This window comes from Pyricularia oryzae, chromosome 5 (assembly GCF_000002495.2).
Source record: "Pyricularia oryzae 70-15 chromosome 5, whole genome shotgun sequence".
NCBI lineage: Eukaryota > Fungi > Ascomycota > Sordariomycetes > Magnaporthales > Pyriculariaceae > Pyricularia > Pyricularia oryzae.
The window spans coordinates 3,960,814-3,981,936 of NC_017852.1; the positions used below are offsets into that span (position 1 = coordinate 3,960,814).

Here is a 21,123-nt window from a genome sequence, read left to right on the forward strand (position 1 = left end):
AACAAGCAAAAAGGGCAAAAAGAGCAGACGAAAAATGACGAGGACGTATTACCGATCTGTGCCGACCAAAATCTTTTTACCATCCTCTCTCTCCCTATTCCCTCCCTCCCAAAAGAAATACGTGCTCGAGCCGCCACCCCACAAGGCGAATGGCTCCAACTCATCTGAACTATTTTAATATCCTCCGGTCCGTCTCAACAGTTGTTTTTGAGTTTTCTTATTTCATGCCTCGCTCTTGGATCGATGGCCAATGCTTTGGAGGGATATGTGCGGGAAAGTATTGCCGGAGGGGAATCAGGAGATAGGGGGAGAAGTGAACAAAAGAAGCACAAAAGTATATGCACATGCAAGACCAACAACTGACGATAATCCAGCTCGGATGTAGGGCCCTCGGTACTGACAGCCAGGCGAAAATGACATCCATAGCTCGTACAGACGACATCCATGTAGACCGGGACAGCCCGCAAGGCGTATGGGTACGTGGACAGAGCAACAACGGTACAAGCCTTGGCGCCGAAATGAGTACGTAGTCCTGCGACGAAATCAAAAACCATATTTTTTGTTTTCCCCCATTAACCATATGCAAAAGCTCTATATAGCTCGGCTACAGACCAGCTGACAGAACATTGCCGTAAGGGAACAAAAAGTTTGCTGAGCCCTCAGCAACACCCCAAGCCACGCCTAGCCACGACTAGCGAAGCCAAAAAAAAAAAAATTCCAAATCCGCCCCAAGTCCGACTGTCTTCAGAAAAACCCCATCGACAGAATTATGCAACCACTCCTGTTCCAATATACCCTTTTTGACATATTCAGGGTTCCCTTCCTCCCCCTTTCCCTCGAAATGCGAATGCAGTGATTGGTATCTTTGAAGAAAAAAAAAATCCGATCCGACCAAGCCCCCCCTTTGTGGGGAAAAAAGGCAAGCAAAAAAAAAGAAGAAATACGGAAAGCAAGAGACTACTTGCTAACCTTTTGTAAAAACTCCGATGAACGCCGTGTGTTTGGTACAAGTGTGTTGTTGTGCTGATTAACATGAACGACCGAATAAGAATAAGGTTCAAGACTCTGTCCCTGTTTCGAGCGGGCAACTTAGACGCAGAAGAGCACGATTTCGCCACGATCGTTCTTGCGCAGGCGCAGAGATCGCCAGAGCTCCTTCTCCTCCATGAGCTTGCCGAGGCTGGATCCGGACTCGCTGCGCTCACGGTGGTAGCGCTTCAGAGTCTTGTTCATGCTCAGGCCACGCTCGCTATCAGGGCCCTTGTTGACAAGACTGAGAAGGTGGTCGGCAGGACTCTGGTACTTGTTGAAGACGACCATTGTCTTGCCGTCGCCGTCCTTGCTGCTATCCTTGGATCCGGGCCTGTACTCGATAAGGTTCTTAGGCTTTTCGCCGTCGGATGAGCTTCTACGGTGCTCCGACTTGTGCTTGGACGACTTCTTGGCCGATGGAGAACCATGTTTACGCTTCTTGGTCTTGGTAGGCTTGCTGCTCGTCAACATCGAGATCAGATTGTTTCCGATGCTTTCCACACGGTTCCTGCCATGCTTTGAGTGGCGTGACTTCTTCAGCGGGCTGGCCGGCGTCTCGGCAGCGTCCGCTGAGTCACCGGGAGAGGGCGGGAAGACGGACGGTCCACGCATCAGACCCTTGAGGCCACCAGTGAGACCCGAGTGGAGAACAGGCGGGGCATCTGTCATGATGGCATCACGGGTGTCGACGTGCAGGCGCTTGCGCTTCTTGTCCTTGCTCTTCTTCTTGTCCTTGTTGGCTGGGGTTTCCATTGACCCGAATTTGACCAGCTCTCCTTCCTTTGCGTTCTCCTTATCATCGACGCCTGGAGCTGAATCGTACTTGAATCGTACCAGCTGTGTGCTTTCACTGGCTGGCTCTTGGATGTTGGCCTCAGCCCTGAGGTCAGAATGCGATGCCTTGGGCGTGGGGTTCCCGACAAGAAAGTCGAAAACGTTGGGATGTTCATCCATGGCTGAAGGTGGCGTTGGCGCCTCGGGCATAGGTCCTCTCCTGGGCCTGACATCATCCACATCATCGTTGAAGGCTTCATAGTCGTCGTTCTCCTCGGGCGCGTCCTCGACATAAGCGACGTGTGCCATGTCTTTTGGTGGTTCGGGCGCCGCAGGCGTCTCGTTCTCGAATTGATTGTTTTGCTGGTTGCGTTTTGGTTGTTTGGGTTTGTATAGAGCACCTTGGTACTTTTGTTCCTCAGAGATGCAGCTCTGTTTTGACCGGTCAGCCCACTGCACATGGTGACACTCGATGTTACCTCGCGACTCCAATGCTTACCGTGTGGCTGCGATAGTCTGTTCCGTAAAAGTAGGTCATGCAATCGATGCAGGTGAATGTTGCGCCGTGGCAGCGTGATCGATGCGGATCGAGCTTCTTCTTCGTCAAAACATCACCACAGTTCTATTGTGGTTGACAAGACGGTTGTTAGATGAGGTGGCGAGAGAAAGACGGTGATAGGGGCGAGTCCCTTTTACGACAAAGCGGAAATGGATTGGGTAAGTAGAGAAGGAGGGAGGGTGTCTCGTGGTTTGGTCTATGATGGGTATATTGGATCATGCTACAAGCGTGAGGTATGGTATAACAGACACAATAACAAGACAAATGAGCAACAGAAGGGTAAGACCTAATTATGGGATTGACGGACGGGAAAGGGGAGGGGTGTTTGAGGCAAAGAAGTTGGGCAGTCGATCAGCGTGTGGTGGTGTGCCCATGGGAGTGTGATGTCAGGCATCTGAGAGCCAAAGGGAGGGGGTGTGCACCTAAGGATGGATGGATGGATGGATATGGGAATGGGGAGTGTGGGGCAAGGGGCAGAGGAGGAAATGCGTGTGGCCTTCGACACAGGGATCTTTGTTGGTAACTCGCGACGGACGCAACAGAGGCGCTCAAGGCGCGCTGGGCATCAAGGATAGGGCGGATCGGGATCGGAATCAAAGTGCCTGACAGAACGGCGTCTGTTTTCATGCGCTTTGCTCCTAGGTATGCTTTGGACGGAAGAGTTGGAATGAACCTACCTCACAGGAGAAAGAAACCATCTTGGGCAAGGCGATTAACTGTACCGTAGATACTGCAGATGCGCTGGCTTTGCTCGGTACCTAGTCAGGATAGACAAGACACGCAGTAGGTACGTCAGGTCGCAAGGTTTGAGCTTTTGATTGGCGTGTCAATGTCGGGGCTGCCAAAATGCGGGCCGTTGTTTGTCTAGGACGAGCCTGTCGCAAAAGATGGCAAACAGCTTCAAAGTTTGTTTGGAGAAGGAAAAACAAAGTGAGGCGAAAATTTCGGGTAGATCGTAGATAATGGTATCGCAGCCTGCGCAGATGATCAAAAAAGACTTTTAATCCTACGTCGGCGCGCGCAAATCGAGGTCGGCGGTTGGCGCAAAGAAGCTATGTCAAGGTAGCTAAGGTAGCTTCCTGGTAAGAAGTTGCTTGTTGTATTCAGGCGTGGAACGTCGTCCGTCGAACAAGCTGCGATTGGCGATCGGGATTGTATATCAAGTACCCAGTAGAGTGCAGTACAGCAATCCTAGTTGTAGACTGAGGGGCACCTTGGCTTGCTGGCTCGTAAGCGAAGGTGGCTTTTCTTGTAGTCGAAAGGTTCAAGTATCCAAGTGGGTGGGCTGTGCGCAGAGATGGCACGGATGCTGAGAGTTCGACACGACCAGGCAGAGACTTGGAACTCTAGATATGGCCTAGTCTACTGTAACTGAGAGGGAAGCCCGGGGTTGTGGTTTCGGACCTGGGGGTTCGGCTGTGGGAAGTGCGCAAAAGGAACAGGCCGGAGAGACGGATGCGAGTCTATCGATTAAAGTGCATGCAGTAGGATGAGCGGACAAGCTCTTCATCTATTGTGATCTGATCAAGTTTTGATGTGAAGAAATTATGGGGTGGAAAGGGTGCAGGGAGAAAATAAACAAACAAATAAAAAAAATAAGATAAAAAAAATCAGATAGGATGGATAGCAAATTTTGGGTAGCGCGATGGGTTGGGTCGGCGCTCTTTTTCCTAGGCACAGTACACAACAAAACTTGAGTGGACAACGCCCTGGTCTGGCCGCTGTGCGGATGCCCAAAAAAAGAACAAAAATTTTCTGGGCCCCCAGACTAGACTTCTTTTATGCAAGTAATGGAAGCAAAGCCGCCTAACGAGTAATTTATTATATGGGGCTCACAATCATTGACAGCAGGGAATGGAAAGAATTGACATTGACTGGTATGCATCTTTTTTTTTCAGCTTGTGTTTTTTCAGCTTATGAAATGGGGGTTATGCACTGATCGCTAGAGTATTGGTTACCACATTGTGACAAAATAGTCAATTGACAACGACTAGAATAAAAATGTGACGCGTTTCAGCTGCTTCAATCGGGCGCGGACCGCTGTCGAGTCGTCCCGCGACCATATCCGGCTCGAAGATTTCTTTTTTCGGCGCCGAGTCTTTATCTTGGGGGAACCAAGAGTAGGAGCAAGTGGCAGAGTGCGCAGAAAAAGCTGGATGGAGACTGGAAACTAGGCGAGTGAGCTCTTCTGATCGCGTTATTGGCAACAAGGCGGGCCATCTGACACGAAGCCGGCGTGCGTGATTGGCCGACCGATGGACTGTCTCAATTTACGTAGTATGAGAAACCCAGATCATGTACGAAGTTACTTCGTACCTTTGGCGATATGGAAACTCCCCGGGGTGGAAACAGCCCCTTGGTTCATGGAAAGAAAGTCAATTTGCTCTCATTGGTACTTGGCGTTTGGCGCGCGCCTCCATTTTCGTTCCATTCCATCCCAAACAAAGCTTCCTTCCTCGCGAGGTTACTTTGCAACAACCCCTGACTATCATCCCACATGCAGACCCGTACTAAGCGCAGCCAGTCGACCTCTATTTTCTATGCTATGTTTATGCTACCTACTTTATGTACTGTATGTACGAAGTCCTGTACCCTAATGTGTGTGCGTCTAACTGCCTGCATCCTGCATAGCCTGGCGTTGTTGGGTGGACGTGAACCTGCAGGAGAGGTTCACGCTAACAACATTGACTACTTCGTACCTCATCTTGCCAGCCAGGACACCTATTGTTGTCTTGCTTTAGAGGAATAAAAATTGTTCAGGTCTTTTTTTTTTTTCTCACTTTTTCACTTTTCACTTTTTCACTGTCAAAAAGGAACCGAGACCTGTAAAGGACAAACATCTGACACGTTTGCTTCAGGCCGGTCGCTCGACATTCTATCTCGAGCTTCTCTGGGACCCCCTTTCTTGGCTTAATCCTGTTTCAGAATCATCTTGGGCCGGCTACCCTTACCTGATCCGCCTGAATGGGAATGGAATCTCTGGTGGGTTGACAAGGTCTTTAAGACCCAATTCGGCAACCATCCGGAGATCAAAACGCGGGCTTCCCGAAGTGGCCGTGGTCAGAGACCTTTGTTCCCTTTTTTCGATATACAAGGCCATTCCGTAAAAAGATCCAAGGTTCTCTAATTCATGTAGGCATGCGTCAGGGGCGGAATGCCCGTCATCCTGGGCTGCGTCTGGATGCGCGAGGCTTAAGCGCCGGCTTTGAGATGGGGTTCTTTTCGGGGGCCAACCATACATCACCCTTCCATCTGTTGAGAATTGAATTGGCCCTATTCGCTTTGAGCGATGATGATCATCGCCACGAAACTGTGCCTCTTGAGCTGAGCAGTAGTCAGTAGACTTGGCGTCAGGATGCGGCGTTGGGCGCGGTTGTCGCGGTAGGCAGACAAAAGTATGCAGCCATGCGAGAGACCTCCTCTCAGCCCTGAATTGAGTGAATTTAACGGATCTCGATTACTTTCAAAAGAGGTCCCGCGATTGCCTACCTAGGAGCGACTATGGCGGGCCATCGCATTAAGCCATATAACCATGCCAGAGTCTATATATAGGCAGATCTATTTTCCAAATCCGAATACGTAGTAATTACACACGTATGCTCCGCTCCACTGAGATACCTATGTATTCCCTTCCGTCCGGGATATGATTGATGCACTCAAACAAACGTCATGCTTCAGCCATTGCGATTCGCATACTAATTACAGCAGAACTAGGTACTGTCTGCTCTCGGGATGCAGAGGCTTTTGGAGTCCCGACTATGGAATTTGCACTGTAGAAATTGCAAGTTTGTTGCATCGGAATAAGCAAGCCACCATGCAACTACTCTGCTAGTCGTGTCTGAGAACAACTCCTCCTCGGATCGCATAATGGTTCGTGTTTTCTTTGGTTTGCGCTCTTCAATGGTTTCCGGGCTGACAGGCTTCATTGCTAGGTAGACAGCAACGCAAAAGCCTAGATAGGTTAGCAGGTCGCTATTGTCCTGTGGTTGTGTGGTTGTGTGGTTACACAATCGAGTGCTGGTAGAGACTGGCTCGCTGGTAGAGACGCCTTTCGCCCAATCCAGCTAGCCACCTGAAGCTACTTTTGCGTGCTACCAACATGGTGGGAAGTTGACGTATGTTTTTGTCTTAGTTTGATCGAGCACAAATAGTGTCACACAGTTCCGGATGGGCAGATGCCAGCACCGAGGACACGGTGATTAATTTAGCGTAGAATACTACTATCTAGACCCAGAACCAATCCTTGTAGGTGCTCTTGGTATATGAGAAACACGTTGATCGAATTTTGGGGTTGCTGCCGTTGATTGTACCAGATCGGCGTCTTTCCAATTTTCAAACACTCACCTGACACATTTCACTGTTTACACAACACACGGCTCGCAATCACATCGAGTGTTGGTTGCAGACCCCCGGCTGGTAGGTAATAAATAGTTACGATATAAGGCAGGCTATGCTCGCTCGCTCACGCAAAGTAAAACCTCGGCAACTACCTGTTCGAGGTGTTGTTCCCGCCAATATTTACTCTGCGTCGCAAAGAGAGTGGGTATCACTTATCAACAATATGACAAAAACAGCTGTGCGCGACATGCATTGCATTTTTTGTAGCCTGTGGGATTCTTGACGATTAGATGCAAGTCTCAATGTTTAGATGGAAATGGGTTCCCCGTCCTAACCTGTCAACGACATACGGTACATCTTCAACCGAGGCTCAATGGGCGGGCAGTCTGTGGTTTTTATTTCTCCGTCGCCAACCAGCCAGCCTTCGCCCCCAACAAACAAACAGCCAGCCAGCCTTCTGGTCCAAAATTCGGGGAATCGCGTTGACCTCCAATTGCCCCGCATGCTTGTCAGTCCCTAGTGGGGCGACAGGAGTTCAGACGACGTCCTACTCCAACCACATTTCATCATTCCGGGCAGCCGCAAACGCAAGGCACGAGACACTCGTCAATCCCTGAACCAGACGCAAGACCCAGCCAGACCCAGATTCAGACAAGCCAGACCCTATTGCAGTTGCTATTACTGTACGTACTCCATTTGGTAGGACCCTCCTGCCCTTGACCGCTGCATTCAATATCGCAAAAAAAGAGACTGTAAGAAAAAAAGAAAAAAAGAAAAAGAGAGAGAGAAAAAAAACAGAAACCGAACGGCCGAGTCGGGTACCTATTTTTGGTGGGTCTACTTTTTGTGGCCTAGGTTGTATTTGAACCTCCACAGTCCATCGTCTCCAAGTCAGAGTGCCAGTCACTTCTGCCTACCTGGTTTGCGGGAGCCAGCAGGAGAGTCTTGTCTGCTGTGTTTGCTTCGAGCGAAAGTACCACCTGTCCGGCCTGCTGGGACTCAACTCTGCTGTGTTCCGGCAGCAGCTTCCCGACACGGGATAGCATCCTGCCCAGCGGTTTTTGGATCTCGGCAAGGCGCATGCCTGCCTTATCTAGGTAGCAAACGCCTACTCATAAGACGCCCGGTTTTATACTTCCCTCTCCGCCCAAGGGTCTTTTTGCCCGCACGCTCGCCGCCTTACTCGTGGACTCTTCACGCACAAATACATACCATGACGAGCTCTTCCTCCTCGCCCCCACCTACGAGCTTCCTGGAGCAGACCGTGTCGGTCATCTCCAGCGTAGCGGGCTACATGCGGCTTCCGGCCATGGCCTCCACGGGCGTCGCCGCCGTGCTGACATCCCTGCTGTATTTCAAGCAAAAGTGAGCAAAAACAAAACAACCAGACCCGAGATAGGTGATGATGGAAGACTGGCCCTTCCCACTAGAGTACTGATATAGTCCCCGCCGTGGGGTTCGCCATCACAGATCCTTGATATACTCCTCCAACATGCCGCCGAATTCTCGAACCCAAGTCTCACGGCCCAGCCAATTCAACATTAAAGATTTCGAAGAGCTCATGATCCCGACGCCCGACGGCGAGAAACTTTCGGCCTTTTACATCCGCGGTTCTCGAAACGGACGCAACTCGAACGTCACCATTATCATGTTCCACGGCAATGCGGGCAACATTGGCCATAGACTACCCATCGCAAGACATTTGGTGGAGCTTATGGGCTGCAACGTTTTCATGCTCGAGTACCGCGGCTACGGCTTGTCAACCGGCACTGCGGACGAGTCGGGGCTTATGATTGATGCTCAGACCGGGCTGGACTACCTCAGGGATCGTCCCGAGACGAGGAAGCACCGGCTGGTGGTTTACGGGCAAAGCCTGGGTGGTTCCGTGGCCATTCGGCTGGTGAGCAAGAACCAGGCTGCGGGGGATATTGTTGGTCTGATTCTGGAAAACACATTCCTCAGCATGCGCAAACTCATCCCCTCTGTCATCCCGCCGACCAAGTATTTTGCCTTCCTCTGCCACCAGGTTTGGCCTTCCGATGTAGCGATACCAAACATCACCAAGGTGCCCATCCTGTTTCTGAGTGGACAGCAGGATGAGATTGTTCCGTGAGTGCGGCCTGCTAGCGATATCTATTTCAACCACCACCTTGATTTTTATGCTAATTCTTGTTACGAATCACACAGTCCATCGCACATGCGCCAGCTATATGAGCTCTCTGCGGCCCCGAATAAGATATGGAAACCATTACCCAACGGGGACCACAACTCGAGCGTCTTGGAGGACGGGTATTTTGACGCCATCTCGGACTTTGTTGCCTCGGTTGCATCGGAACCACCCCGTCTGAGTGAGAAGATATGACAGCGCATTTCCAATTGATTACGTCTACAACCCGGACCGAAACGTCTGCAGAGTCTTTTGGCCTCATTGGTGTTCAAACTTGCGAAAATCGACCCCTCCCCGGCCCATGATACAACTTGGATCGGTTTGGTACCATTGTCAAAGGATTTTCCGGTTTGCCTCCTCACAAATAATAAGAGATTTGGTCTTTACAAGAAATAGATTGATTGCAAAGGCCCGTCGGCCATTGGGCACCGCGGACGCCAAATTTCTCTTCTTTCGCTTACTTTTTCGTTCCTTTGTCCTGTACCAACAACATCTTGAGATACCCCTCGGTTTCCTTGTTCCTTACTTCCCAGAGTTTCAGGAGAGACAGAGAAAGGCTCGGGCTCTGTCTCTAGTTGCATTTGGCACATTTGCATGGCACGTATAGTTTGGATTGGAAGGTTCTCTTTTGTCTTGTTGGTTCTCTTGCTTTCTGTTTTGTTGCAACGCTCCTAAACGCCCAAACAAGCGATGCGTGAGATCATCGTTTTGTACAAGAAGCAACACATGTATGGGGGACGGGAAGTGGAAAGCTTGCCAGGAGGTCGTTTGTTTACCCGGGGTTGCGGTATTGGATCGCAGGGAATAATGTAGGGATATGCGGAACATGATACGAACACAACATGATTATATGACACCTATACGCCGTCCGGTTTGAGAACACATGGCTGAACTTGTAAATAAATGCTGCTGGGATAAGAAGTAACGGCAGCTGCTTCGTATCTCGAGCAGCTGTGAAATGGCATACTAACCCGCGGAAACGGCTAGTATCCGCGCCTAGTCGGCGCTTGATTCCATTCGGGTTTGTCGTTCTCCGTAATGGTATATTTCCGTGGAAACGACAGGGCGAGCTCATTGTCTGTGAAGTCGACACAAAATTTCTCTGCCCTGGATCCGTGTCCAAGTCTACTGACTCAACGCTGTTTGCTCCTCCGCTCAACTCAAAGACATGCCAAGACAATCTTGACCTCGCATGTCCTGGGATCACCTGCATAGAAAAATTACGCGTTTTGCCAAGTATTTGGAGCATATTCATAGCTCACACATATTGAGAGTAACTCAAAGCTATTCTTAGGCTTTTCTCCATATAAACCGAAATGGTTGAAACTATTCGTCTCAGCAGGATGGTCCGAGGCCACTTTGGTGCCTGTGTCTTTTCTCTCCTCTCCTTTCTTTCTCCCTATAAGTCCCCAATATATCCAAAAATTTAAATACAGTCCAGCGCTTCATGGACCATTATATACCAAGAACCTGGGGGGCTAGCCTCGTGTATAACATACGAGGTAGAAAGAAAAAGAACTTCGCTCCCAAATAAACCAAACAAAAACAAAAGGGTATCCAAACGCCATGATAAACAGAGGCGCTCTATGCAGAAGTAAAGTTATGTACAGCTGAATAGGAATTAACAATAAAAAATTAGAATAATAAAAGTTGTCAAGTGTCTCGTGATAACATTTCAAACCGTCAGCACCAATGTCCATGCTCAGAAAAGCCATTGGATGGCAGCCGCAAACGCCACCGAGCCGAGGACCCACGAAGGGCTGAGACGGCCAACTGAGTTTTGCAGAATGGCAATTGGCAGCGTGGCGTTGACGAAATCAGACCCGCAGCCCTTGTTGACAATTTCTGCGGCGGGGAGGTAGGTCGAGGCGACGGCCAGCTTGCGGTTGGCCGACTGGGCCTGGTAGATGGCCATTGTCTGCTGCAGGCACCAGTTGCAGTTGAGCGTCGGGGTGCTGGGCAGGGTCATGTTGAGGGGCAGGTAGTAAAAGTAGGCATTGTTGGGGTTGGTCGCGTTGGTGACGGCGTTGGCGAAGCAGTAGCTCGACGTCTTGGGGTCGATCAGGCACGTGGTGCTGTAGACGGTCTGGTACGACGTCAGGGCGTTGTAGGTCGAGACGACCATGCTGTTGTCGAGCTGGTAGTCGGGGCCGCAGTTTTGCGTGCTGATGAGCGACTTGGCCACGTCGTTGAGGTACGGGGCACACTCGTTTGCGTTTGCTCGGCATGCTGCGTCCAGCGTCTGCGTTATGCCGACGAGTGACTTTTGAGCCTCGAAGAAGGATTGTGAACCCTATTTGCACCATGTCAGTAGGTGAATCTCTCAACATGGAAAGACAAACTAGGGGATATTTACCTCGAGAAGTGTGGCGAATGGGTAACAGTTCTTGAACTTGTCGTGGTTCACCATGGTGTTGTAGAACTTTGCACATGACCCGTTGGGCCCTGTGGTGAAGTTTGCTGCCGACAGCGTGTCGTAGGGTTTTGGCAGGGGACTGCTAGAGACGCTCACAGTCTTCGTAGCCTGGGTAGGTGCCGATGATGTGGTAGTGGTGGCCGACTCGGCATCTTTTTGAGGACTCCGCCTCCGGAGTTCACCAGCTTCGTCCTCTCCTGCCACCAAAATCCACTCCCCATCCACCATGACCGGCTGCCTCGTGTCGAGAACCAACTCATCTGTCACCGCCAGCGTCGGGACAGGAACCGTAATGAACCGAGTCGGCGCGGCTTCTGCCGTGGCTGGGACGGCTGGTGGCGGTGCTGCGGCCGCGACTGTGCAGCCAAAGCCCAAAAGGCCAATCGTGAAGATCGTTGCCCATTGTAACCTGGGCCTGTGGAAGAGACGTGCTGTCGGGTTCGACGCGCAAGGGGCGCCGCGGCGGCTGCCGAGTGGTTGTGTGTTGTACATAGTTAGTGGTTTTTTTTGCTCCTGGGACTGAATAGCCAATATTATAAGACAATTGTGGCTTGCAAAGAACGGTTCCTGTCACACATCGTCCCCTTTTCTGTGACACCAGATCGGGGAGATGACGATGCGGTGATTCAAAGACAGTTCTGTGTCGCTGTCGTTTTTAATGTTGGCTTCCCAACAAGTCAGGAGTCGATATTCGAACAGCGGTCGAAAATTGAACAAATGCAAGATGTCGTATATTGCTCCGTTTCCTTGATAGTCGTTCCGTTCCGCTGGTCACCCGACTTTGAAAGTGTTGTCCGAATTATACCAAATGCTTGCAGATCACCCGCTTTGGAACGGAAGCAAGTCGACTTTTAACTCGGATCGGCCTTTTCTCCTGCCTGTAAAGAAAGCGTTCCGAATTCACGGGACGCGGTATTGCAGAGTTGAGCAACAGAATCCAGGCAGATCCAAAACAGACAGCGGAATTCGGTTGGCGCGGTTAAATTCCAGTCCAGGTTCTTATAAAATGTTGTAAATATGGACGGCAATGCCGCTTCAGAAACGAGTGTGAGGGGATAAAATTATACAGTAAGGTTAACGCAGGCAGCGTAAGGTAAAGACGGGACGGGTTGCGATGGGATGTTTATGTGATGGACACCCCTCACCCAATAAAAGATTAAGAGTAAAAAAACCAAGGCATGAACAGTTTATTTACTGACCCCGTTCCAGCCCAGCGAAGCCGAATAGGAGGCCCAGGCACACTGCAACCATGGAGAGTGAGCATGCATTTAATAAAGCGAGATATTGAAAGCAAGAGTTGAACCCTGGGCGGCAAAAGACCCAGGGAAAGGAGGAGAAGTAACAAAAGGGCCCAATGATTGCCCAGGAACCCCGAGGAAAAAGCGGGTGGAAACCACGGGGAGAGCTGTCCCTGGTGGTGGACATTCGTTCTCGGCCACAGCCAGGAACCAAGAAGTGGGACAAGCGGGGATGCACTTGGCAAGCTTGGGAGATGCCTGTCGCGTGTTGCCCTTGGCTTTTGCTAGTCTTTTTTCCTTGGGTACTGTAATTGCCTGTGCCTTGACCCTTTTTTTCTACTGAACGAGTTTACGAAGTCGCATTCTAGGCGGACCCCATCTAGACTTGACCGAGTATGGTCGTGCTAGCCGGGAGGTGGTGGAGAATAGACGATGTATTGCGTAAAAGAGCCCAAAAATGCTTTACGACTTGTCTACAAGAGTACGTATACAACTAAATTAATGTTGGTTGTTGCGGTACTTACTTGTACTTGCAAACAAACAATGACTGCATTTGCAGAGAGAAATTAGACAAATTGGCGACCATGCAGGTGGCAGGGCAGGCTGAGCTGAGGTTGGGACCAAATCAATCTCATCTACCTAAAGGTGCCATACCGCAAGGTACGGCAACGGCAACATCCATCACAGCAAAAAAAGGCGGGATGAACAGGCGGGCAGCAACCCCAGCCAGGGTAGTTGGCCGTGACCTTGCAATTGCCGTAGTCAGGTAGCATGGGATGGAATCTCAAAGTCAATATTGCAACAGTCCAGATCCAACCACTATTCGCTTGGCCGGCAAACTGTTCCATGGATCCAACAACCTGCAATTACCAATACTGACACCTCAAGATTCCATCCGCCATCGGTTGGACAACTCCATTGATTGTACTTGCGCCATTTTGCCCATCACAAACCATGGTTCTCCCAACTGGGTCGGGTCAAAAGGGGATACTTCAGTACTACTGCAGCTAGAATATCTGAACCACAAAAAAAAAAAAAAAAAAAACGAACAAAAGCGCCAATGTAGTAAACCCAGACCCCGTTCCCGTATCGTGGGCGGGCTTTCGGGAGCTAAAAGTCACTAAAGACCTGCCAAAGAGGCCGGTTCCCGGTTGTCGTTGGGCCGTTGCTAAAAGCCTGTGCTAAAGATTTTCCTTGGTTGAAAGGGAGAAGAACAAAAAAGAAAGGTACGTACAGCCTGTGAAATAATTAACTCAAATGCAAGGACAGCCTTGTTCAATCGCGGATTCAATCGCTGTATGCAGGTACAAATTGCAACGACAGAATATTACACTTTCGGTTACACGTGCCCATTTCGTCGCGTGTACCCGGGCGCTTTTTTTGTTTCTTTTTTTTTTCTTCTTTTCTTCTCCTGTATCTCCAGCGGGCAAGCCCAAAAAGCCCAAAAGCACGGGTGTGGTCTGCTCAGCTCAGCTAACAGAAGACGCCAGCTGCCGCCATACGTCAGTAAACCTGATTAGATTGTAAAAATGGATAGAGGCCGTCAAATGGGTCGGTCGATGATAAGAACAAATAAAAAATGTCCGAAATTTGATTTCCACTGTCACGCCTGCTAGTATTGTAGCACAGCATGGGGGCGAGGAGGAAAAAGGAGGTGGCTTCCAAATTACTTGGCCTGGGTCCCCTGTCGCCTTCCCTCATGCTTGTTTGCCTAGAAAAGTCCCAAGCTCCAATCTCGTAGAGCACACAACCTTGGGCTTTCCATGCCTTCCGTCTACTGTACCTAATGTAGCGTACCTTTAACCAAGCTTACGTTATCTTGGTAGTGTGATATTATGTCGTACTTTTTTTTTTTTTTTTTTTTTTCATCCGCCGTGCCGTTGGTAGGATGTTAAACGTCAGATCAACACCAAGATCTCTCCAAGAAAATGTGGTCGCTGTTCCCGAGGGAGCTTTTGATTAGAAGTATATCACAACTTTTGATCTCACATCAGCGAAAAAGTAAAAGCAATGGCATGGCAACGAAAGAGAAAAAGGAAGTAAAATTTATGAGGCCTGATGTTAATCTGCGAAGACAAAAACCGTGCTGCAAATCTACCCCAGGGTGGGAACGAACCGGATCGACAGGATCAGCAAGAGGACCGGTTCCAGTAAAGGTAGTTGATGCGAGAACCGCAAAAAGCCACGCCCGTTCGAATTCCCTACCTACGGATAAAGCCCCTTGTCTTGGCTGTCGAGAAGTAAAAAAGAAAAAGAGTGGAATAAGTTAAATAAAAATAAAAAGGACATGACAAGGAATTCTATGGAGTAGGTTCTAGATCTGGATTTCGAACGTCGTCAGCTACAAATAACTGCACGCAATATACGGAGTACTGAACTTAGAAGGGATCGTCAGCCAGCACGCAATCAATCTGATTGGCATTCTTTCAGCACAGTACAGTAGAATTCCATGGCAACCAGTTTTCTGTGCACAGCAAAAAAAAAAAAAAATACGGTACGCTGCAGTTGACTCAACCCATAAAATTGCCATGCCGGCACCTGTCCGACAGCAACCAACCGACCGACCTGGCCAGACCTTACATTATGCTTGCCATCTTTTTGCCTTTTTCTTGGGTGTTTTGGTTTATTTTTAAAAGGACTCTGCAGGCTATTATCCTTGGCACATCAATCAACTGTCAGCCGTCACTTGTCAATTGTCAAATCACTGTGAAACATGAGAAAGAAAAGGCTGTCTTCTGGCGCCACAAGCATTGGATCTATTCTGTTGTAGCTCTCTATATCTTGTAAATTGCCTGTTGACATTCCCTAGAGAGTAGGGAAATGAAACGTTTATCGTGAACGCCGTAAAAAAATAGAATACTCTAAGTTACCACATGCGCTCCTTCTGGGCAGCAACGAGTAAGTGGAGATTGGGGAAAACAAGGAGACAACCATAGAAACAAGAAATAATAAAAGAGTCATTAAGAGATGTAGCGATAGAGGTATCTTTAGCAATATCAAACACAAGAAGAGAACGCCACACCTGAGCGCGGATGTGTGAAATACAAGGAGATATTGACATGTAAAAAACGAATAGATGGAGCCGCTGGGATGAGATGAATGATTGAAATAAACGAGACAGAGAATCCGACAGATCTCTCTACCTCTTCTCCAAGCTCTGAAGGTTCACGAGCTCGGCGTACCTCCCGTTCTTCTTCATGAGCTCCGAGTGCGTGCCCCGCTCGACTATCCGGCCCTGGTCAAAGACATAGATGACGTCGGCCTTTTGGATTGTGCTGAGACGGTGCGCGACCGCGATGGTGGTCCGGCCCTTGGCGGCCTTGTCCAGCGCCGCCTGGACAACCTTTTCACTCTCGCTGTCAAGGGCAGAGGTTGCCTCATCGAGGAGCCTGTTAAGGTTTCACTGTTAGTCACTGTACTTTGCATGTCGAAACAAGGGCAAGGAAAACTTACAGAATCTTGGGATCGCGAATCAACGCCCTCGCAATCGCAATTCTCTGCTTCTGTCCACCAGACAGCAGCGCACCCTTGCTACCGACGACCGTGTTGAAGCCCTCGGGCAGACTCAGGATGAAGTCGTAGATGTTGGCCTCACGGCAGGCATACTCGACCGCCTCGTCCGTGACCTGACCCGAGGTGCCGAGTAGAATGTTGTCCTTGATAGTACCGCTGTAGAGCGTCGGCTCCTGCGACACGAGCGCGATCCGTGCGCGGTAATCGTTGACGTTGAGCGAGCTGATCTCGCGTCCATCGACGTAGATGCCACCAACGAGAGGGTCATAGAAGCGCTCCAGCAGCGCAATGGTCGTCGACTTGCCGCATCCAGAGGCGCCCACAAGCGCCACGTACTGGCCGGGCAGCACCGTGAGGTCCAAACCCCTGAGCACGGGCTGCTCAGGGCGGGTCGGGTATCTGAAGTGGACGTCGCGGAATTCGATGGTGCCATTGACCTCGCCGATCCGCTCGCCGTCGGTGCTCCAGGTGTCAATGGTCGGCTTGCGGTCGAACAGCGTCTTGAGCAGCTCCGCAGCGTGTGCAGCCTTGCCCATGTCAGGGGCGAAGGCAAACATGGTACCCGCCGACTGCGCACCAAAGATGATGGCGCTGAAGACGAGGAAGAACTGGAACATGCCGTACTCTCCACGACCCAGAAGGCTACCACCATACCAGAATGCGAGGGCGATCACCAGGAATGTAAGCGACTGCGAGGCGGCATACAGGGTGGAGGACTTGAGGACCGACTGGAGCGATGCACGCCCCTGCTCGTCAAGAGAGTTCTGGTAACGCTTAAGAACGTCGTTTTCACGAGTCAGGGAGGCAACGGTTCGGATGGCGGTGATAGCCTCGGATGCGTACGAGGCCGAGTTGTCGTAGGCGCGCTTGGCGCGGCGCTGGTAGTGTGCCAACATCCAGAACCTGAGGAAACCACAAGCCAAAAGGACGGGGACGGTCGAGATACACACAAGAGCCAACTTCCAGCCAATAGCCAAACTCAGCGTGAAGGCGCTGACCAGAGTGGTGATGACCATGAGGATTGTGCCGAGTGTGACACCGCTAATACCGGCAACGTGCGTGGCCTCGGTCGAGAGGAACGACGTCAAGGCTCCGGCAGTGTTCTCCTCCTTATCGAACTCGCCAATGTCCATGCGAAGCATCGTGCGGAAGGCCCGGTCTCTGACACGGTGAATCAGACGCTCCGAGCACTTGGCAAAGAGAATGCCCTGGATCGAGAAGGCGATGAACTGAACAATGGCAAGCATAAGGTACATGAGACACCAGAAAGAAACGTCCCTTTGGATGCCAGGGATCGTCTGCTCGTTGACGGGGACCGACATGGATGTAATCAGCTTGGCAAAAAAGACGGCCTGCGTAGGGTTACCGCCACCGCAGATAATAGAGAAGAGTAGGCCAATAACCATGAGCTTCCACTCGGGCGCGTTGAACGAGGCAATAAGCTTGATCTTGGTCCACAGGGTGTACTTCTTGGGGGCGTCCTTGGAGCGGCCCTGAAGCGCGACGCTCGAAGCCGATTTTGTCCGTTCCATCTTGGTAGCCAGCTTGTCGTTGGGGTCGGGGATGAAGCTGCCGCTCTCCTTGTTGCTGGTAGCCTTGCGGATCAGAACCTCCTCCTTCTCGTTGATGGCCTCCTCTTCCTCTGGACTCAGCTCGGTGACTTTGGCAATCTCCTGAGCTGTGACGAGGTTGTAGTATGCTCCACGCTTCTCAAGCAAGTCGTTGTGGTTGCCCTGTTCGACGATACGGCCCTCAGACATGACGACAATGTTGTGCGCATCCTTGATGGTAGAAAGTCTGTGTGCGATCGTGATGGTTGTCCTTCCCTCGGCGGCGACCTCGAGAGCGGCTTGCACCACGCCTTCGGAGCGGGTATCCAGAGCAGATGTGGCTTCATCGAGGAGCAGAATCTTGGGGTCAGAAACGATGGCGCGGGCGATGGCGATACGCTGCTTCTGGCCTCCAGACATAAGGAAACCCCGCTCGCCGACGTTGGTGTCGTAGCCTTCGGGAAGGGTGCTGATAAACTCGTGGGCGTTGGCCTTCTTCGCAGCCTCGATGATTAGCTCCTTTTGGACCTCGGGTTCCGCGTTTTCGTGCTTGGTGCCGATCAGACCGTGCTTAATGTTCTCGTAAATCGATACGCTAAACAGGATAGGCTCCTGGGATACTAGCGAAATGTTTTGTCTCAACCAGCGGAGGTTCAACGTGCTAATGTCTTTACCGTCCAGGTAAACCTTGCCTCCCACGGGTTGATAAAAACGCTCAACAAGGCCGATAATGGTAGACTTGCCACTGCCCGAGGCTCCAACCAAAGCAGTTGTCTTGCCAGCAGGGATCTCGAGGGTCACATCCTCCATGACAACGACTTCGGGCCGCGAGGGGTAGATGTGCTTGACGTTTTCCAAAAAAATAGTGCCCTTGAGGTTCTCGATCTTCTCGCCTTCGTCTGAAGTGGGATCCAGGACAGACTGGCGGTCAATGGTGGTGTAAATCTTGGCGGCCGCACCTAGAGCTGTGGTAAAGGCCTGGACGTTGGGCGCAACGTTGCCAATGTTGAAGGCACCAATCATGACACTCATCATGACAGTAAGGACCTTAGAGAGAGGAATGACGCCGTCGACCAGATACCGGCTACCCATCCAGAAGGCCAGACCATAGTTCAGGTACAAAACTGACATCATACCTGCAACCATTATGCCGATAGAGGCCTTGACTTTGAATCCAGTACCCTCAGCCTTGACCAGGTGGGAGTCGTACTGGCGCGCGAGGCGGTCCTGGGTACCAAAGGCAACGGCATTGCGGACGGAGCTGATGACCTCCTCAGCCACGCTGCCACCCTCGGCATAGGAGTCGATAGTTTGCTTGCTGAACTTGACGATAAACGCGGAGCCACCACCCATGACGAAAATGAGGGCGAAAAAGGTCGAAGTCAAGATCAGGGTCAACTTCCAGTACATGACGAAACCGATGACAAAGGCAGAAACAAAAGTCGCCACAGCCGCAATTGTCAAGCCGACCTTTTCCGAGATACCCTCCTGAACAAGGTTGGTGTCGGCAGTAATGCGTGTGGTAACCTCACCAGCACCCAGTTCTACGTAAAAAATAAAACGTCAGTATACGGATCAGAGGATAACAGAAAAGTCATGGATTTGGGAGGGATATTCCCACGTACTGTCGAAAAAACCAATGTTCTGGCGCATGCAGCTTTCCAAGTAGTGCGCCCGGATCTTTGCGCTAATGCGTTCACCTGTGTAGATGGTGCCCACAGTGGCGATGTAGCTTGTGATGAACTCGCCGATGGCCAGGTAGACAAAGTACAAGACCAAGTTTGTCATGGTCTGCATGAACTCGTCGTAGGAGGTAACGCCCAGGAACCGGTCCTGGAAACTGCCCTGGAGGTTACCAAAGATAACAGTCATCAAGGGAAGCGCAGCACCGGATGCGACAGCGCAGATGAGCGAGATGCTCAGGATGATCAGATCGTTACGCGATGCATAGCGGTAGAGGGTCGCGAGGCCGACCTTGACGGACGGCGTGTCGACCTGGCGCTTGAGGATTTCGGCCACATGCGGAGGCAGATGCTTGTATATGTCATCGGGATCGGCGACGGCGTCTGCGGTTGGTTTTAACACTTTGGAGTCGGCCTTGGTGAGATCATCCTTTTGTTGTTTACTGCTGGATTCTGAGCCACCGCGGCTGCGGTTGGAAGGAGTCTGAGAGGCTACAACAGCTTCGGGGGCGTCCCCGAGGCGCTTTTCTGAAGGTTCCATGTTGGCCGTTGTTGTCGTTGTTCCAATGCCAATGGTACTAACTTGGCCGAGCGAGGCAAGAAAGAGTTGATTGCCAAGGCTTACAGTTTAAGCATAAGTAAGCAAAGTGGTGAGGGTGGTCCTGGTAAACCTCGAACTCCGCCAAGCTCCAAATTGGAATTATCGCGCGGGTTGCCAGAAAGAAAACAACAACCGGGCGAGCGATGTTGCTGTCTGGTGCCAAAATAGGCAATCCTTTCTTTTGGGAGCAAAGTTGGCTGGCCAGGAGAACGATCAGATGTGCACCGGGCAAAGAAGAGAGACGAGGGGTCACGAAGTATTAAGATTGAGTGCCATCGAACAACAAACAGCAAAAAGACCGACCCAGTGGACCGGGCAATGAGAAGACCACCCCTGTTGCCATTTAAATAAGGGACAGGGTGTGCTGTTGAGGCCGAGGTGCATTCCGAGTCGGGGAATTCTTGCCTGGTTCCTTGTCGCACATAATGGAGAGAATTCGGATCGGACAGTAGCAAAAAACACCGGTCGGCCGAAAGAAAGTCCCCGTTGGGCGAAGGGAGTGGGTACTTTACCTCAGGCCAGGCTGGGTTCTATAACGGAGTCTGTACGAAGTACGTACTTCGTACGTGTCCGAGACCTGAATCTATGACCACTGAAATTTCTTTGCTTCTATTTCTCGTTTACGCTAATCCCGATTCCGGGGGTGTTATCTTCACTGGCTGGGTCGCTTACTTTTTACCCGAGATGTACCCTTTTGGTATTTGTGATTCGAGATCCATGATGCGAGTAAGGGATGGCGTAACATGAGTACAAGGAATCTACAGCGTTGCTCTAGCCTGAGGTCAAAAGTAAAGAGAGCAACCGAGACAAGAAAATCCACAAAAAAAGAAAAAGATAGAATAATAAACAATAAACAATAAACAGAGCTGTCCCCGGTGTAAGACGGGCATTTTACCTTAAATCCGCCCAGCGAACCCGACCCCGATATGAACTAGAACTAGACTAGAACTAGACTTGCAACCTAGCCTACCTCTAGGTAAACCTCCTTCCTTCAGGTTCAGCTTGCCCAACTACCTACTGAAAGTCGGTAAGGTTTGAACGCCACGCAAGTTTGTCTGCGGCGCTCCATTTGTCGAAAGGGGAATTAATGAGGAACAAAAGCTTGCAAAGCTAGGTCCATCCCTTACGTGCCTAAAAGTCGCCGCATTGCCGCGTAACATCCATGTAAATCGCAGCTCGGTGTTGCAATGTGACCGAAAACCCCACCCGTGGGGAAAATTCAATCGAACTCGAATCAAAAAGTTACCCGTTTT

The 21,123-nt window shown here is 50.7% G+C and overlaps 5 protein-coding genes across 5 annotated transcripts; 1 reads left to right on the top strand and 4 right to left on the bottom strand.

Annotated features, from left to right (window-relative positions):
- Window positions 1–376: 376 nt before the first annotated feature.
- On the bottom strand, window positions 377–2,826 carry MGG_00143 (uncharacterized protein). Its single transcript, XM_003718938.1, has 2 exons — window positions 2,306–2,826; window positions 377–2,238 (listed from the first exon to the last, which is right to left on the bottom strand). The coding sequence occupies exons 1-2, from the start codon at window positions 2,342–2,344 to the stop codon at window positions 1,090–1,092; spliced, it is 1,188 nt and encodes a 395-aa protein (XP_003718986.1). The 5' UTR covers window positions 2,345–2,826; the 3' UTR covers window positions 377–1,089.
- A 2,147-nt stretch (window positions 2,827–4,973) lies between these two features.
- Window positions 4,974–5,465, bottom strand: MGG_17523 (uncharacterized protein; the record flags this gene model as incomplete). The annotated part of the gene is made up of 2 exons (XM_003718939.1): window positions 4,974–5,100; window positions 5,317–5,465. 2 exons carry the CDS (start codon window positions 5,463–5,465, stop codon window positions 4,974–4,976), a joined length of 276 nt encoding a protein of 91 aa, XP_003718987.1.
- Window positions 5,466–6,862: 1,397 nt separating this feature from the next.
- Window positions 6,863–9,857, top strand: MGG_00142 (BEM46 family protein). Its single transcript, XM_003718940.1, has 3 exons — window positions 6,863–8,068; window positions 8,174–8,812; window positions 8,891–9,857. Exons 1-3 carry the CDS (start codon window positions 7,917–7,919, stop codon window positions 9,063–9,065), a joined length of 966 nt encoding a protein of 321 aa, XP_003718988.1. The 5' UTR covers window positions 6,863–7,916; the 3' UTR covers window positions 9,066–9,857.
- A 221-nt stretch (window positions 9,858–10,078) lies between these two features.
- Window positions 10,079–12,581, bottom strand: MGG_11657 (uncharacterized protein). Its single transcript, XM_003718941.1, has 2 exons — window positions 11,227–12,581; window positions 10,079–11,163 (listed from the first exon to the last, which is right to left on the bottom strand). Exons 1-2 carry the CDS (start codon window positions 11,776–11,778, stop codon window positions 10,573–10,575), a joined length of 1,143 nt encoding a protein of 380 aa, XP_003718989.1. The 5' UTR covers window positions 11,779–12,581; the 3' UTR covers window positions 10,079–10,572.
- A 2,657-nt stretch (window positions 12,582–15,238) lies between these two features.
- Window positions 15,239–20,345, bottom strand: MGG_00141 (leptomycin B resistance protein pmd1). Its single transcript, XM_003718942.1, has 3 exons — window positions 19,213–20,345; window positions 15,978–19,131; window positions 15,239–15,913 (listed from the first exon to the last, which is right to left on the bottom strand). Exons 1-3 carry the CDS (start codon window positions 19,808–19,810, stop codon window positions 15,664–15,666), a joined length of 4,002 nt encoding a protein of 1,333 aa, XP_003718990.1. The 5' UTR covers window positions 19,811–20,345; the 3' UTR covers window positions 15,239–15,663.
- Window positions 20,346–21,123: the final 778 nt, after the last annotated feature.